This window comes from Cucurbita moschata, unplaced genomic scaffold (assembly GCF_002738365.1).
Source record: "Cucurbita moschata cultivar Rifu unplaced genomic scaffold, Cmos_1.0 Cmo_Scf00078, whole genome shotgun sequence".
Taxonomy (NCBI): Eukaryota; Viridiplantae; Streptophyta; class Magnoliopsida; order Cucurbitales; family Cucurbitaceae; genus Cucurbita; species Cucurbita moschata.
In genome coordinates, this window is record NW_019268594.1 from 232,568 (window position 1) to 250,846 (window position 18,279).

At 33.2% G+C, this 18,279-nt stretch overlaps 1 protein-coding gene and 1 pseudogene across 1 annotated transcript; both read right to left on the minus strand.

Moving 5' to 3' along the window:
- Nucleotides 1-1,214: 1,214 nt before the first annotated feature.
- LOC111438605 lies at nucleotides 1,215-2,175 on the minus strand. Its single transcript, XM_023076474.1, has 2 exons — nucleotides 2,014-2,175; nucleotides 1,215-1,907 (listed from the first exon to the last, which is right to left on the minus strand). Exons 1-2 carry the CDS (start codon nucleotides 2,173-2,175, stop codon nucleotides 1,215-1,217), a joined length of 855 nt encoding a protein of 284 aa, XP_022932242.1.
- An 8,024-nt stretch (nucleotides 2,176-10,199) lies between these two features.
- Nucleotides 10,200-14,872, minus strand: LOC111438606 (annotated as a pseudogene).
- Between the last annotated feature and the right edge of the window lie 3,407 nt (nucleotides 14,873-18,279).

Here is an 18,279-nt window from a genome sequence, read left to right on the forward strand (position 1 = left end):
TTCTTTCCGTTTATAAGTAATAACTGGTTTTCATAAATGAAATCATTATAATTTTTTTTTAATTTAAAAGGAACAACTAGTTTTCATAAATGTAAATGAAATCTTTATAATTTATTTCCATTTAAAATAATCGAAAACTTTTATAAATGTAATTGAAATGAATTTATAATTTAAAAGTAATGAAAGCTTTTATAAATGAAATTGAAAACTCCACCCTTTGCTTAAATGATTTTATAATTTAAAAGTAATGGAAACTTTTATAAATGTAATTGAAAATTCCACTTCAAAAGTAATGGAAAACTTTTATAAATGTAATTGAAAACTCCCCCATTTGTTACTCTACCAAATTTATAGATGTCATATTTCGATTGGTCTATGATGTCAATTTTACCGCTGGTCCATGATGTCAATTTTGTCACCACATCATCAATTTTGTCACCATATCATCACGTCAGGTATCTTGTTTTGAATTTGATTGGTCCATAATGTCAATTTTGCCACCACATCATCACGTCGGGTATTTGTTTTGACTGAAACTTCTTCGTTTTATCTCTAATTTGAGTGAACCAAAAAACGACGTTGAAATCATTATTCTCAGTGGACAAAAATACTGAGAATGTTTAATAATTGAAGGTAGGTTTGTTATCATCAAAACATCAATTAATTAATTAATTAATTTGAGATTAAGGCGAAAAAGCCAACACTCATCAATGTCAGTGAGTTCTTCTACCAGCTTCTTTGATTGCATCTGAAGCAAACTTCGATGATGAAAGTGTCTAAGTCTTTTGTGCCAAATCTCAGTGGCACTAACTCTGGATATAAAGGCCGTCGGATTTAGAGCAAAGCTTTTTCCTTTCATTTTGACATTGAACAAGTCTTTGCCACTAGCATCTCTGATCAAGCACCGCTTATTCTCAAACAACACTTTATAACCTTTATTAAGTAACTGACCAACGCTTAAGAGATTTTGATCAATTTTAGGTACAAAATTTTAAGAGATTTTGATCAATTTTAGGTACAAATAAAACATCTGGAATAAATTTTGTACCTTCATAGCTTGTTATAGCTACTGTGCCTTTTCCCTTGACTTTCAAGTGTTCACTATTGCCAATCCTCATTCTCTTGAGTTTAGTGCCTCTTAATTCTTCAAAAAACTCCTTGTCATATGTCATATGATTTGTGCACCCACTGTCAATCAACCAGCTCTCGCTGGATTATTTGCTTGAGGAAGAAGTGACCAAAAACAATTGATCTTCTTCTTCTTGATCAACTATCTGTGCATCTACTTCTTTCACCTGTCCTTTGACTTTGTAGATCAAAACTTCATGTCCAAGTTGATTGCATTTGGAGCATTTGGTGTCAGGTCTTCTCCAACACTTGTATGGTGGATGACCTTTCTTCTCACAATGGCGGCAAGGTGGATAGGATTTTTTGAAACCTCCTCCTTTTGTCTTCTGATAATTGGCAAATGAATCTCCATACGTCAATTGATTTTTGAAATTTTTGTTGTTTTTATACCTGCTGCTGTCTTGATGCTTAACAAGTAAAGCACATTCAATCACCCCTTCCTGCCTCATAGACCTTCTTTGCTCTTGTGCTTGTAAAGCATTCAAGAGCTCTGTAAGAGAAATTTTTGACAAGTCTTTGGTGTTCTCCAGAGTAGTAATGGTGGCTTCAAACTTCTCTGGAACAGTGACTAGCAGCTTTTCAACGATCTTGGAATCATTTAATATAGAACCAAGCAATCTCACCTTGTTAGCAATGCTGAGAAGTCTGTCAAAGTACTCTTTCACCGATTTAGACTCCTTCATCTTTTGCAACTCGAAATCCCTAATCAAATTCAGGACTTTCATTCCACGAATCCTCTCATCTCCTTCATATTCAGTCTTGAGATAATCCCAGATTTCCTTTGCTGTTTTGACGGAAGATCATTTGAGATACAACGGCAAATAGGCAAGCTTTTGCCTTTGATTTCCTTGTCTTCTTTTCTTTCTGTAATTTGATTTGTACTACAGTAGGATTTGTTGGAAGCGGAGGGACCTCGTAATCCTCTTCTATTGCTTCCCAAAGATCCAAAGCCTCCAAATAAGTCTCCATACGAACTACCCATATTTGATAATTGTCTCCATCGAAGACTGGTGGTGCAACAGTTGAAAAACTAGATTCTCCTCCCATTTTGATCTCACAAATCCCTTAAGAACATAGCTCAAATACCAATTGTTAGGGAAAGAATGAGTGATTAAATAGTTGATGAGAAGATTTTAAATTATGAAGAGCCAGAATGCTCCGGAGAATACAAAAAGATATTTAGAAAATCTACCTAACAATCTGCAGAAAAAAAAAAATAAAAATAAAAAAAATAAAATAAAAAATAAAATAAAATAATAATAATAATCAAATCTATTCAAATCAAAAGTAAATCAAATCAAAACTAAATCTAACTCCTAGTAGATTTAATTAGACACTAACCGAAAAAGCAATCTAAACAAATACGTGATTTTTAACCCTTCCTTCGAGTGCATGTACGTTCAATAGTTTTAAATTTTACGCATTTTTTACTTATTTCCAAGTTAGTAAGAAACCGTCCATGGCTTGAGGTCCTCAAAAATTGGGTCGTTACAGTATGTTTCGATTCGAGTCCAACCTGAAAGCCTTGTCTTCATTGCCTAACTCACGAAAAAAATTTGATTTGATCTCTCTCTTCCCCAAGGCTTCTGATACTTCTCCTCCATCATTCCTCGATCTAGATCCCGACTACTTTGGGTATTTGTTTGCTTCTCCTTCACACCCATGACATTGAAATAACCTTTTGCACTTGCAAATGCTAGTTTTTCCGACGTTATAGTTTCTCCATAACTCACACCATCGCCAACGACGTTTTAAGCAGTAAAATAGTCATAAAACACAACGAAGCTTACCACTGGAATGCTTGGAGTCATTGACCGTTTCTCTCACTGCGTTTCTCATCCTCCATTGAGTGTTAAAACCGAATCAAAATGTCACTGACGTTGCACTCCGAGGCACTGAAATCACTCGTTGTTCGTTCTTGTCCTCTACGTTTCACGTTATCGAAAGATAAGTGTGGGATTAATTTTCTGCGTGCACCTCTTTGTAGGTGTCATGGGTGGTTGAAAACATGAGATTTCTGGTTGAAAACATGCGATTTTGAATGGCGTCAATTTTTTTTTTTTTGAGTTGTTACATTATATATTCCAAAAATGAACTTTCTTCCTGAAAGTGTCAAAACTCCTACATCAACTCAACTCAGGGTATTTCTCTCTTGGATCATTTTTCCTTTCCTACATGGCTTCTTGTGTTTGTTGGTTCCATCACAATACTTTTCATGGTGTTGTCATGACACATGCGGAAGCAATTTGGATTTGCACTCCCCCTCACTATAGATATATTTTTGTCCATTTGATATAACCATGATTAGTAAGTCGATCCTTCACAGGTTGTTCGTAACTAGAGCTAGGTTAATTTATTGTTTTACCCATGAAGTTACTTTCTGTTCCTTGTCCCACTGATCCTCTAATGAACAATTGTTTGTAATCCAACCAGTAAACCGAATCTTTCTCACGCTAAGAAAACTCTCAAACTTTAAGAAAACTTTATCATTAACCAAGGCTCATTTAGACCCCTAATTAGATGGTCAAGATGACAGATTCACTCTTGGACTTCGACAGATTTTTCAATTTTTTCACTATTTTCTTTTATATTTTTTCCTTTTAAGTTTTTGGGATTTTTTTAAAAATGATTTTCTATCGCATCATCTTGAAATTTAATTTCTAAAGATCTTAATAAATTTTCAAATTTTAACTTAAAAAGAATTGACTTTTTAATTTCTAATTGATGGTAAGATGTTACATAATCAATACTAGATTATATACTTATTTAGGTTAAGTTGAGTTCAAATAAATAAATAAAAAATTATATATTGAGGTCCAGTTTTAAAATTTAGGTTAAGTAGGCTACCATACAATTATATGCCCATATACTTATTTCATTTTTATTATTTTATTATTATTTATTCTCCAACCACTCTTAAAAATGATTTTTAACTATTTAAAACATTTTTTTTTAAATATAGATTAGTATTGAGTGACAAATTTTATTTAAATATTTAAAAATAAGTAAATAGTGTTTTATAACTAACATTTACTTTTATTAAAAACAAAATTTTGAACTAACTTAAATAAAAAAAAAATTATGGTTGAATTAGATTTGGTTAAGTATTTAGTAAGGAAAAAAAAAATTATGGTTGAATTAGATTTGGTTAAGTATTTAGTAAGAATTGTTTTAGTTGAAAAACTTGAACAATTAGATTGGATTTAAAGACTATAACTCTATCTAACTCAACCTACAAAACACCGTTAGTTGTAGTCAACTTTCTCTATTTCCTTGTAGAAAGAGTTCTCGTTGGAGTCCATCTACCCAAATTCAAAATGGTAGAAGAAGAAGAAAAAAAAAAAAAAATCAAAAGAGTGAACCAATTGTTTTGAATAGTAACAAAGATCTCATTCTTAGTTGACAAATGCACACATTAATGTCATTCAAAAGCATGTCCTCACAAGTACAAAGGGATTCATAGGGTAAGAACACAACCATAACACAATGACATCATAATGAGTATATTTAAGAAAACATAAGAAAAGACAATGGTGACATAAAATATGTGTAATAACAAATCACATACGTTCATAAATGTGTTTTTTATCGAACATATACGTCAAATCCATCAAATTTTAACATTCTCCCAACAAAATGAAAAATGAAAAATATTTATAAAGTCATATTGATCTTACCTTACCTTAGTTTGTTTACCTTATGCTTTAAATGGTAAAATTAGGTTTTCTTGTTGGGGTTTGGATTTTAAGGTTTGATATACAAAACTAAATGTTTTGTTCCTTTCCAATTTTTTTAGTTTGATACAGACTCGAGTAGATTTAAGTAAGAGACTAAAACAAGAAATAAGTTTTTTCAAACTTGCTATCGACGCTCCTTTGAAATATGAAAAAAATCACAAATTACCTTTGAAAATGAAGAAAATTGACTCGAATGAATCAAATTTGAACATTCTTCCCAAACAAAAAAAAAGATAAAAATAAAAATTATTGATCATGACTAAATTCTTTTTATCTTATGCTTTAAACCGTAAAATTAAAGTTTTCTTGTCAAAATTTGGTTGGTAGGGTCTTGGACGCTAAAGGTTTTTTATCTTTTGAATTTTAGTTTTAGTACCATCTCTAATAAATATAATCAAAGACTAAAATATGTAGGAAAAAAAAAATCCTAAAATGCCAACGAAATTTATTTAAAAATTAAAAAAAGTCATCAATGATATCAATTAAAGTAACATAGAAAAATGGTTTGAGAATAGAATTCTTAAGACGTTTTTTTATTGAACATATGTATCACATTCATCAAATTTGAAGCTTACGCACAAATGGTAGTAAGAATTTCTACCGAATATTACAATCGCGGGTTCAATCGAGCTTGAGAAGATAGGGCTCGGAGGAGGAAGCCCTCACACTACAGCAAATATTGGATTAGATAGCTTCCAAAAAATGCAATCATAGACCTTTTATAGCGTTTTTCGTACGTTGTGACAGCCCATGTTATTAAAAGTTTGAAATTTTTTATAGCGTTTTTGTAGAGCTATAATAAATGTTATAATATAGTACCTAAATATAGCTTATATGCCATGCTATAAAAACATTTTATAGCATTTTTGTTAATAATATTATGCTGTCATTAATTTTTAATAAGCTATATTTATACTTTTAATCTTATGCTATAACAAAGATATAATTGAAATTTAATAATCTACTAACACATTACAAAATAAAGTATTCAACTCAATCTATATAAGATTGTCATACTCGTTACACTATCACAATTTTCAAATCAGTTCATCCCCACCCAATACATAATAAATAGAACAAAAACTCACTATCCACGATATGTGACATCTTTGATTTTGATAAAATCAAGTCTACCAACCCTAAAGGTTTTCGAACCGACATCAATGTCTTCTATGTTCCACCCTTTTAGCAATGTCAATTGATGAATTGTTCGTTGTTGCTTGCCAGTTGCTTGCCAATTAGTGCTTCCTTGCTTCAACAAAAGCTTGATCGTTGTGTTGAGCATTAGGGTTGCCTTATCAATTTAGTATCAGAGCCTAGGTTGCATCTTTGTGGCCGACTCTAGGCAATGTCAATTGATAAATTGGTCGTTGTTGCTTGCCAATTAGTGCTTTCAAGGAATCCTGCACCATTATCAAAGTATATATATAAGTGATTCGAAGAGATGGGCAAAATACTACAAAAGTTTTGACATATGTTGGAGTTTTTTCTTGTTCCTTTCTTTTTCACGCTATTTCAAGCTCTTCCTTTATCAAACACCAAAGCAACAAAATCTAAATATCATATAAAAGTAAAAAAAAGAGAATAGAACATTATTGTTCATCTTATATATGTAAGCACGTTTCATTTTTTCCCTTCTTCTTGAAACAGGTTTCTTAAAAACAGAGAATAGAACCTTAGTTCAAATACTTGCATTGCAGCTTCCAATTAGAATTCAATTAGAATTGAAAGGGGGCATTGTCCACTAAAAGTTTATGAAGAAAGAAAGAGCATTATGCTTTTTTATTCCCTTGGATGAAAACCATAACTTTGTAACAAAACCCAATCCTTTCAAATAGCCCTTCTTGATGAAGTGTTGTCCTCCTATTATAAACCAAATAGAACCATTAAAAAAAAATTGACATTGAAGAGAAAATGAGAAAAAAGTATGGCACTGAACTGATATAACTAGCACCTATGTTTTGTGGCCTTGAGGAGAGATTTGTCAAGTACAAGCTAATGAGATGTCCAATCTCAGAAGCATGATTGTCATCTTCGTGACCACCACCCTATAAGTTGAATAACCATGTCCAAAGGCTTGATGTGATCTTTGAGAGACCTTTTGGGATTAAAATTAGAGCCACAAGTGCAATGTCAAAGCTTCCCACAACTCTTCTCATTCTAGTCCCCTCTCATCCCAAAGGTGTTTCCACATTTTTTACAAATAAATGGATTGATTCCATGTTTTCTTTTTTAATTTGTTTGAAGAGTTCTGAAGTCTACTAGTGGTTTTGACCTTGGATGGTTTATTTTGAAGGGTTCTAAATAACCATATCATGACTAGTAAGGCCAAAAAAAAAAAAAAAACTTATTAACCAAAGAAAATGACCATACACACCAATGAATTCTCTTGAGAAAAAAGAAAATTAGTATTTAAAGGGTCTACAAATATTCTTTCTCCTAGTCACTCCAAGTTAGCAAACAAAAGTCGAAATCGGTCTAACTGGTCTTCTAATTAGGAACAACTTCTTCTAACTGATCTTATAATTTATCTAAGATCTCAGTTGAAAAAATCCTCAAAATCAAATAATAAGAAGAAGAATGTGTTGTTGGAAGCCCTAAATGCAAAACAATAGTAACAGTAACAACAGGGCCACACAAGTTCTTGTTGCTGTAGTGTGAAAGTGAGTGATCTTGCCCATCATTTATTTAATAAGTTATACAAAAGGAAGGAGAAAATGAGACCTAATATATCAAGGGAAAAACAAAAAAACAAGGCCGCAAAAATTTAGTTATACCGTATTTTGCTCAAGGAATTTTTATGCAGCACATCAATACACACATAAACTTCTTCCTACTACTTGATACTTGCAACTTGCAGAATATGTAGTCCATTAACAAAAATCATTCCTACATGTAGAAGGTGCTTGAAATAACCTATGAATTAACAAATTCCTCTAAACTTAATTTCTTTGTACTCTTAGGCTTATTTTTTTGTTTGTAATCTTCGTGGGGTTCCTCAATTTGGGCATGTATTGTTAGATAAAACCTGATTTTTCCTTATTTAGATTCATACGATTACATTCATTCTCCGTTTGACCATGTGACAAACACGTCGAATGGATTAACTAAGTTTTAGATGGCAATTTAGGAGGGAGTGGCACAGATTCAGTTGGCCACTCTACAGCCATTTTAGGATAGGTTATATTTAAATAGGAAATCTGTTCACAATATTTTCACAACCTGAATTAAAGGCGCAGTCAAAATTTCATCATTCTCTCTCTTTCTTATTTTACACATTTTATTTTTCTTCCAACAACCTGTTGTCGACAATTTCCTCTCACCGAAAAGAAAGGATTTCCCGGCCAATTATTGAAATCCAACAAGTGGTATCAGAGCCCGGTTGAAGCCATCGGTGTATATCATTGCGGAGGAGCCAACCTATCAACAATCAAGTTGAATAGCTCAAGTTGCTAGAGCGTCGACCTAACAACACACAGGTCTCAGGTTCGAGTAGAAGAAAATGCAAAGTGAAAAAATAAACACATCTTTGGGGTCCATCTTGAGCAGGCTCGCTCGCTCATTTCAATCGACATTGCTTGACGTGAACGACCTAACGATGGAAGAGGTGACCGGAAAGACTACGTAACGTCGAGTAGCTTGCAGCGGAAGTCCGTGACGACACCGGGAAGAGGTGACCGGAAAGACTACGTAACGTCGAGTAGCTTGCAGCGGAAGTCCGTGACGACACCGGCGAGAGCAATGGGCCCTCCAGCCGCAAAGGCGGTAAGAAGCCGTGGAAATCTCGCCGGCGCATGCGCGAGAAAGAGGCGGATCAAAAGAAGGAGGAGCCGACTGATGACGGGCCAATCGAGTGCTCGTACTGTGGGAAGAGAGGTCACTTGAGCAAGAATTGCTGGAGCAACAAGCTCAGGAATAAAGAGACAACCGAGAAGGCCCATGTTAGAGCAACCAGCAACCAGTTAGAGTCTGGAGGACATGCCACCAGGGACACCGAGCCATAGGGCTCAAAACGGAGTTGAAACGAAATAAATAGGTTATATTTAAATAGGAAATCTGTTCCCAATATTTTCACAACCTGAATTAAAGGCGCAGTCAAAATTTCATCATTCTCTCTTTTTTATTTTACATATACAATTTCCTATCACCGAAAAGAAAGGATTTCACAGCCGATTATTGAAATCCAACATGTATTGATTGAACAAACACAATGAAAAATAAAGATAGTTTCTTGTATTATGTTTTTATTTCGTGAATCTAACTCACGAAACTACATTCAACCTTTTAACACAAGAAAACAACCACATATACCTCACAGAACTCACCAATCTACATTCAAAGAAAAATTATACATCTAGGAAAATACACATTTAAAAGTAAAGTACATTACTTAATGAAGGACCAAGGGACCAAACTCACAAAAGTTCATTAGTGTGTAATAAATATAAATGAAAAACTGCATTATGTAGTAGTAGTTCGATCCTTCAATCTAACTCACAAAACTACATTAAAAAAGAAATTAAAAAAGAAGACACATAGATGAAACATTTAGAATAATTCATTAATGAAAAGTGAGCCAACAAAGAAGATAAAAAGGAAAAAAAAAAAAAAACAACTAACTTGCTCTCTCTTGGATTGTTCAATTTGCAGTGAGGTAGGAAAATAGGGCTTTTCATAGACAAGGCATCAACTATAAACTGCATGTCTCCTCTTAATGCCACCATCTTGAAATCATCTGATGCAAATCAGAGAAAAATTTTGAAGCAGAAAGAAAGAAGGATGGATCTTGAGGGAAAAATTTTGAAGCACCAAAAAAGGATGGATGGATTGTTGCGCGAGAGAAAGAAGGCAAGATTTGGTTTTGCCCGAGAGTCTGAGAGAAAATGGGTGTCTAAAGGGAAAAGGAGAGAAAAAGAAAGCAAGGCTTTATACGAGTGATTAGGTTTTCAGGGATAACATTAAAAAAAAAAAACGCCTTTATTTTCTTTCTAATTTATAGCCTCTTTTAAAAAATGCTATACAAAAAAGCTATAAAAGAGGGTATTTGTTGTAGTGTCACCAAGCTTCATTACACCGAACATGAGCTTGATTTCTAAAGCCAAACGTAGAGGGTGCCCAAGGCCATGCCAAATAGGCTCTAATAACCTGATTTGTTGCTTAGACATGAGAATCGTGAACAGGAAAAGAAATTATGTGCTAAAACAAGCCAAACCCAACACAACCCATGTGCTTCTTTTACTAAATCATCCTAATACCACCAAAATTAGACTCCTAACATGATGCTTCCCATCAGACCATGCAAGTCTCCCAAAACAGCCCCTTGGTGATAATCATTTAGTAACCTCTTGAACTCAACACAACTATGAAGCTCTTTTCTTCACCAGGTTTAGTGAATTTCAAAGTATTTGGCTTTACCGAAATCGAAATTTCTGGTGGTGCCTTGACTTTAGCAACATACGTGCTTGGACGTCCCACCTTCTTCACTCTTCTTTTGATCTTTACTATCTTTGATGTCAAATAATCTATCGTGATTGATGGGTAGTTCAAATCTGTTACTTTAAATGTTTTTTAATAAACAAATGAAGTATCATTGAAGAATAGCTTCATTTGTATTTTGTTGTAGCCTCGAGCACATAGAAAGTTCAAGTAATCATCGGTGGAGAGGTCGTAAACAAGACCTAGATTTGCTGCTTTGTTTGGATTGACATGGCCTGCCCCGTTTGCAAATGAGTTTGCTTTTTCATTTTTTGAGCTTAGTATTGGTTTCAAGTCATTAGCTTTGGTTCTAGCTGCCAAACAAAACTAAGTCAAATATTTCTTAATACAAAATAATGCAAATGCCTAAATAATATTTCTTACTATTCACTGTTTGAAAATACTAGGCTTAAAGAATTTGAAGTAACGAAATTGTAGTCATGATTGCAAATTTCATAACTGCTGGACTCCATTTCGGATAAAGGGTTTTGAAAAGGCCGACGATACCAGAAATGTGAGGGCATGATATAGAAATGCCAGATAATATATTAAATGGAACCCGCCGTTTATCAAAAGACGAATAAGTTGGTGACGTTTCTTTAGTGTAGGCTGCTAATATATTCACACCTGGTGCTGTTATATCAGGTTGGAAAAAAGGAAAAACTCAAAAATTTGTGATAGTTGGCCATTGCCACATTAAACTTTGTACTAAAAATTTATTCGAACACACCATTCTTAACCAACCTTGAGTATTGAGGGCTCAATTGTGTAGGGACCTCCTGCAGAAAATGTAGCCATAATTGGTGCTCGTTTGACTCCCAATTCCGTCCTCACACTAGTCATGTAAGCCATTGGAATTCTAATTCAACAAAATATAAACTTAACAAATGAGTTAAAAATTTAGTCCTACTTCAACTTTCTTAAAAAATTTGTGCTTAAAGGTAACTTTAAAAGTGTTTTAAAAGTCATTAAAATTTTTAATTTTGATGTCTAATATATTCGTAAAACTTTATAAGATGTCAAATGATCCCTAAAATATTTTTGAAAGTTTAAAGACCTATCCGTGCCAAATAAAAAAAATATAGACTCTCTGAACCATTTTTTAAATTGGGGGATGAAATCAATACAAACAAAAAAATTTAAAACAAAGCACAACAAAAGTTCATAAATATATAGGGAAGTCGATGGAATATGATGGAGTAATTACTTGGTAAATTTGATATATTGGTAGACTAATTCACCATCCATGTAGTTTATATTAGAAGCAGGAAGTAAGTGCCCATCAGCCTCAAGTTCATCCCCATCTTCCACGTCATTGGCAAGAATCATTCCAGGTGCTTGAGAAGCACATAACCTTCGTCCACACTTGCAATTTCTCCTCTCTAAGGCAAACCACAATTTTCCCTTTTACCTTTTTAAGATCAAGAGACCCTACAAGACATAATATGCTACAAGATGATAATAAAATTTGCTTAACATCACGTGGCTACTATGATTTTGTTTGCCTTAAATCTTGAAACATACAAAGAAAAAAAATATACTCACGCGTCGATGTCAGAGACATTGTTGTTTTTTGCATCTAAAGCACGTATCAATAGATAAAACTTCTGAACGGGTAGTATTTTATTAGAAAGACTTCTATCTGATATTGACAGTTGAAGATCATTAAAGACAACAAAAATATATATATATCATTTAATATCATAAGGAAATTCCAAATTTGATATTGAATGAATTTACATATTTATATGTTTGATGCAGTTTAGTATACTTAATAATTGCTCAATACAAGCGCAAAATTTATATAAACAATGTTAAGCACATAACTATCTAGAGTTAACAAGTATAATTATGTGTCCAACAAATGTCAGACACAAACATGTTAGTTAAGTTAAAGTATTTGTGTTTCTTATAAGAGTACTGTGTCTCTTGTCTCCGAGCGCAATGTAAGTGATAAAAAGCTTGTCAGTTGTGCTAGCTCCCACAATTATCATCCATGGTGCGACATTTTCAACAGTACCTAGAGATGGTCCAAAGTTTCCAGCAGAAAAAATGACAGTAATGCCGTTCTTCACTGCATGGATGGAAGGATGTTATAGCTACTGAATCATCATAAAATTCTAGAGGACCTCCACCAAGTGAAATCGACAGAACGTCAACTCCATCACTAATGGCAGCTTCGAAGGCAGTCAGAATGTCGGAATCAAAGCACTCACCAATTGCCACAGAAGGCCAAGATACTTTATAGGCGGCAACACGGGCTTTAGGGGAGCCTCCTTTTGCAGTGCCATTACTATTCCCAAAAATGTTCGCTCTTGAAACAAAATGGTCTCCTGCTGTGGATAAAGTGTGTGTTCCATGCCCTTGATCGTCTCTTGCGGTTGCAAAACTTGAGTTGAGAAGCCCCACGATGGCTGAATACCCTTTGCTGAAGTACCTCGCCCCAATTAGTTTTCTGCATTTTAATGAATACAAGCATTTGATACAACAACTTATTAGAACACAAACACGATAAGAATAGGTATATTATCATTTTTATATAAGAAGAAAATTCAAAATCCAATGAGTTTGTGCATTTATATGCTTAAAAACCTATAAATGTTGGATTAATATTCACTTTATAACACTAGTGTTGAACGTGTCTATTGTGCTAATAAAAGTGTCTAATCTGTACTTAACATATTAGTTAATACTACCCTTATTATAATAAGAATGTCAGCTTCATAGCTCCAACCTATACAAGGGGCAAGCCAAACCCTGTTGAAGGAAGGGCTGAGTGAATAGCCTTATCTTATTATTAGAGAAAGGGGAGCTTATTTGACCTATATCTCTCCTTAATCCATTATTAACAAAACAAACAAACAAACAACTTCCTTTCAACTCTTTTCACTTCTTTTCACTGTAAAGGAATACGGCTGGCAATTCCATTATGAGAACGATAGATAGGTTCATGCGCGAAAGAAAACACTCACTTCTAGTGGTTACGGGGCAGAGGTTGGTTCTCTTTGCCTTTGACTTTGGAAAATCTGGTTACGGAGTAAACGAGAATGAATAAGGAGTCTTGCCTTCCTCTTTTGCGAGTGTTTAATAACATAACTTGACAAAGGCTAAAGAACGATAGATATAACTTGACCAATCAATCTTCTCATCCTTTCGTCTTATCGACAACTTTACCAGAGAGTCAGAAAAAGAGTGAAAGTAAGCAAGAAAGAGGAGCCCGGTTCAGTAGCAGTAGCAGTAGCAGTAGCTCAGCCGAGGAAAAGGAAATAGAATAAAAGTGTCTAATCTGTACTTAACATATTAGTTAATAAAAGTGTCTAATCTGTACTTAACATATTAGTCCATTGAATCTCCTAACATAAAAGAATTACATAGAGGTGAAACAAACAATGAGAAATTTGATGTTAGAGACCGGTTGCAACGAAAGTTGGAGCCACCTTTACAACTTCCCTTCCATCTTTTTGGTATAGGTCCATATCCTTCATCACTAAAGCTCTTTGATTCGGGCCAAACGCCTGTATTGATCCCAATTACACGAAGAAGAGGTACCCAAATTATTACAAAAGCGGCCGAATGTCCAAGAACTTTAAGAGGAAAACAAGACCAACCTGTGTCAAGGTTGCCAATAATGGTAGATTCACCAAAACTTGCAAGATTCCAAAGAGAGTTTGAAGGGAGTCCACCTTTATTTTCAACTCTAAGAAAGCTCCATGAATTTGTTGTATGCAGTTTTCTTCCTTTGTTTTCATGTACTGATACCACATTCGGATATTCTAGAAAGAAAAGGAGAAAAACACCTTTATTATTACGTGGAAATACTGAGCCTTGCTTGATAACTATTTCGTTTAAAAAATGTGAAACCATCCAATATGTTGAGAGGAAACAAGTACAATTTTCAAAAACAAAATCATTATCAAACGGGATCATAGCCTCATACCCTCATCAGAATCAGATGAATTATTTTACTTTCTACATCTTCTACAACTTTCTGATCAAGAATAGCTGCAAAGCCATTGATATATCTGTTGTATAAGTAAAAGATTCTTCCTTAGTTGCTGCTTTATTGCTGTACTTGAAAACAAAGATATAAGAGAGTAAATGAAGAGTGAGAGTTCAACAAATTTACACTACATAATTTAAAACTAAAATCTTCACCCTCCTTACACGGATCCAAGTAGACTATAGTGAATTTTTGTTGTAAGTTGAAGATCAACTGCAAAAGGATTCAACCCATATGAATGAGATCCAAATAAACAATATTAAGACCAGGTAAAGAAGGAGTTTCAGTGTCTAAAACCCATTTGAAATAAAGAATAAAAATAATTTATAAGTGATCATTGACTAACCTGGTGGATGTTTTCAACAGATATGTAATAGCAAAATAAAATAAAATAAAATAAAATAAAATAAAATAAACTAATAAACTAATAAAAATAATTATAAAAAATAGTTAAAATAATAATAATAATAATAATAAATAAATAAACAAAAAAAATACAACCTTTCTCCGCTTCTCTCCACTAACCTCTCATTCTTCCCCACAATTATCTCTCCTCAGTTATGCATAAAAAAGTAACTGGAAAAAAAGAAATAGAAAAACAATAATAGTCAGATTTATTTGAGAAAAAAAAAAGAACAACCTTTAACCCGTTGAGATTCACAGGGGTGGGCGTTAAGATAGATCTGATTAATAAGGTATATATTAAATATTCATTTTCTTTTATCCTATTCTTTTTAGAAATCACAGCCAATTATAATTAGATCTTCATTGAATTATTACAATAGTTTAGGTTTAAGTTAGAAACTAAATGTCAATAATTTATACAAATGCTAGTAAATCAGGTCAGATTAGTAATATTAGAAAGAATTAAGCAGAAAATTTCGGTCGTTACAAGAACAACAAGAAAGAATCACAGAATCAATGGAGAAAGATTAATAGTATCCATTTCTTTTTCCCTCTCACAATAATGGTTCCTTCTTGCATTTATAAAGTTGATCAAAGATGAAATCAAGAAGGGATATTAATGAATATGGTATGGTTGCATGGTTATATCCCATTTGATGGATTCCAATTGCAAGATCATCCGCTTTTAATTTTGTTCACGACACCTTCCAAAATAGATAGAGCTTTTTCCATAAACCGTTTTATAGCTAAGTTTGAATCCCACTCCTTATATTGGTGTGATCTCACCGATCCATTTCTTCGAGGACTAACATTGTCGCTGGCACATTGTTCGGTGTCTAACTGTGATACCATTTGTAATAGCTCAAGCCGATCGCTAGTATATATTGTCTGTTTTTTATCGCTAGTATATATTTTTTTTGTTCGTGAGTTTTCAAGCTCAATATTATAACGTCTTAAGTTTGAGTTTGGTAACATGTTAGTCCATATTTGATTTCTTATTTCATAGTATTTCTTTTTTTCGTACCTATATAATATCCTATATTTTCAATCAATCAATTGAGATTTAATACTTTAAAATAAAATACGAGATATTTAAAATTGAGATTATCAAATATTTTATTAAAAAATTATGTATCTTTTTAATTATAGACATATAAAAAGTAATTAATTTTTTTTAGTTATGTTGCCTCGAATAATTTATTAATTTTTCAACATTTTATGGTAATTTAGGATTTCCATGACCATAAACATTAATTTAAAATTTCCCTTTTATGATTTTTGATTTCCAAAAGATAATTTTATTTAGATTTATTTATGAATTTGTAAAATTACCATATTTATTCTTACCTCTAATTATCAATTTATTATTATTATTATTATTATTATTATTATTTTACCTTTTCTGAGAAGGCGTTTAATTTTAAACTTTATTTATGATGTCTAAACATGTTCAGAAAAAAAATTATTTGATTTTAGATAATTAACTATGCTATGTCAGATTGTTTATGAAATATATTAACTTATAAAGATTTTTTTTAGAATTTTTTAAAAGAATAATAAATTGGAAAGAAAAATCTTCTAAACAAAAATAAATGAAAAGTTTTGTATGAATAAAGAACAAAATTGGTGGTTGGAATGGGAATGAGAAAAGTTTTCGGGTCTACACCCACGACATCTCTAATCATGACCGCTGGAAGATAAAATTTAGTTGATATTTTTTTAAAGGTTCAAATTAATATTTAATATACTTTATATATTAATAATATAAGAAAATATATATCTGTTTTGAAGTTCAAATTAACATTCCAAAAAATTATATACTTATTTTGGCTAAATATATATTGAAATTTATTTAATGGTAATTTATATGAAATATATTTTTTTTAATACATATTAGTTATTAAAATATATTATTTTAAATCCGTAAGATATTCTCCGGTCCCATAAATAGGATCATGAAATTCTGACAAAAAGCAATCTCTCGTAATTTATTTACAGTCAAAAGTCTCATTCTTACATTTGGCTTCGATTTACCAATATACCAATGTTAAAGTCATAACAGGGAATGTCTTATTGTTGAGGTCAAGCGTTTGAGACGAGTGCTATGAACTAAACTCTTGATCGAGTTCAGTTCAAGGGAGGAAGTGTTGAGGTAGCAAATTTCGGTTAACTATTTTTTTCCTTGTTATTGGTGGAGTCAGTTGAGTCGTGTCCTTTTTCGTCTTTTCTGCGTTTCATGTATTTTTTCTATAAAAGGCATTGGACCCTGTGAATAAAGAAGGATCATTTTTGGTACATTTGCCAAGTCTCTGTAATTTATAGCTATCATTTGGTTTCCGAGCCAAAGCAAAATAGAGTGATCCAAGAGAGAAAATGAGCAACGAAAAAACACCCACCAAGTTTTCACAATTTGATGGTTACTATGACCATTGGAGTGAACTGATGGAAAACCTCTTGCGTGTCAAGGGTTTGTGGAGTCTAGTGGAAGAGGGTTACACCGAACTGGCAGAGGGAATCGAAGTGACTGCAGCGCAGAAAAGAAATCTTGAGGAGTTCAAGATGAAGGATCATCAAGTGAAGCACTACCTGTTCCAAGCAATTGGTCGGATTGTTTTTGAACAGATCTTGAATCGCAAAACATCCAAGAACATTTGGGATTCAATGAAGAAAAAGTTTGGAGGCAACGAAAGGGTGAAGTGGTCTCTTCTCCAAACTTTAAGAAGAGATTTTGAGGTTCTTGAGATGAAGAACGAAGAAAACATCGATGATTATTTTGGAAGAGGAATGGCTGTCTCCAACAAGATGAGAAGCAACGGAGAAGACATGTTAGATTCGAAGATTGTTGAGAAAATACTTTGAACTCTAACGGACAAATTCAAATATGTGGTGGTGGCCATCGAGGAGTCAAAAGAACAGGAAAGATGACGATTGACGAACTGCAAAACTCTCTGTTTGTACATGAAAAGAAATTCAAGAAGATCAGTCATGAAAAAGGTGATCAAGCTCTCAATGTCGAGGCAGAGGCAGAAGACGCTCATTCAACAAAGCAACAATCGAGTGTTACAACTGCCACCAACTTGGACATTTTCAATATGAATGTCCAATTGGGTACAATGGAGCACATTTTGCAGAGATCGAAGAAAAGGATGAAGTTATTCTCATGACATATGTGGAGCTTCAATGCACTAAAAGAGGAGATGTGTGGTTCGTGGATTCTGGGTGTTCAAACCATATGTGTGGAGAAAGAGGTATGTTCTCAAGCTTGGACACTAGCTTCACACATAATGTCAAGCTTGGGAACAATCACAAACTGATGATTGGTGAGAAAGGAGTAGTGAAAATAATACTTAAGGGAATAAGCTATGTGATCAACGATGTGCATTATATTCCGGAATTGAAGAACAGCCTGCTTAGTGTTGGACAACTTCAAGAAAGGGGTTTAGACGTGCTATTCAAAGGAGGAGATCGAAACACATGCAGCATTTTTTCATACCTCAAGAGGAAAAATAGCAGAATGTGTTGAGTGCTAATAGG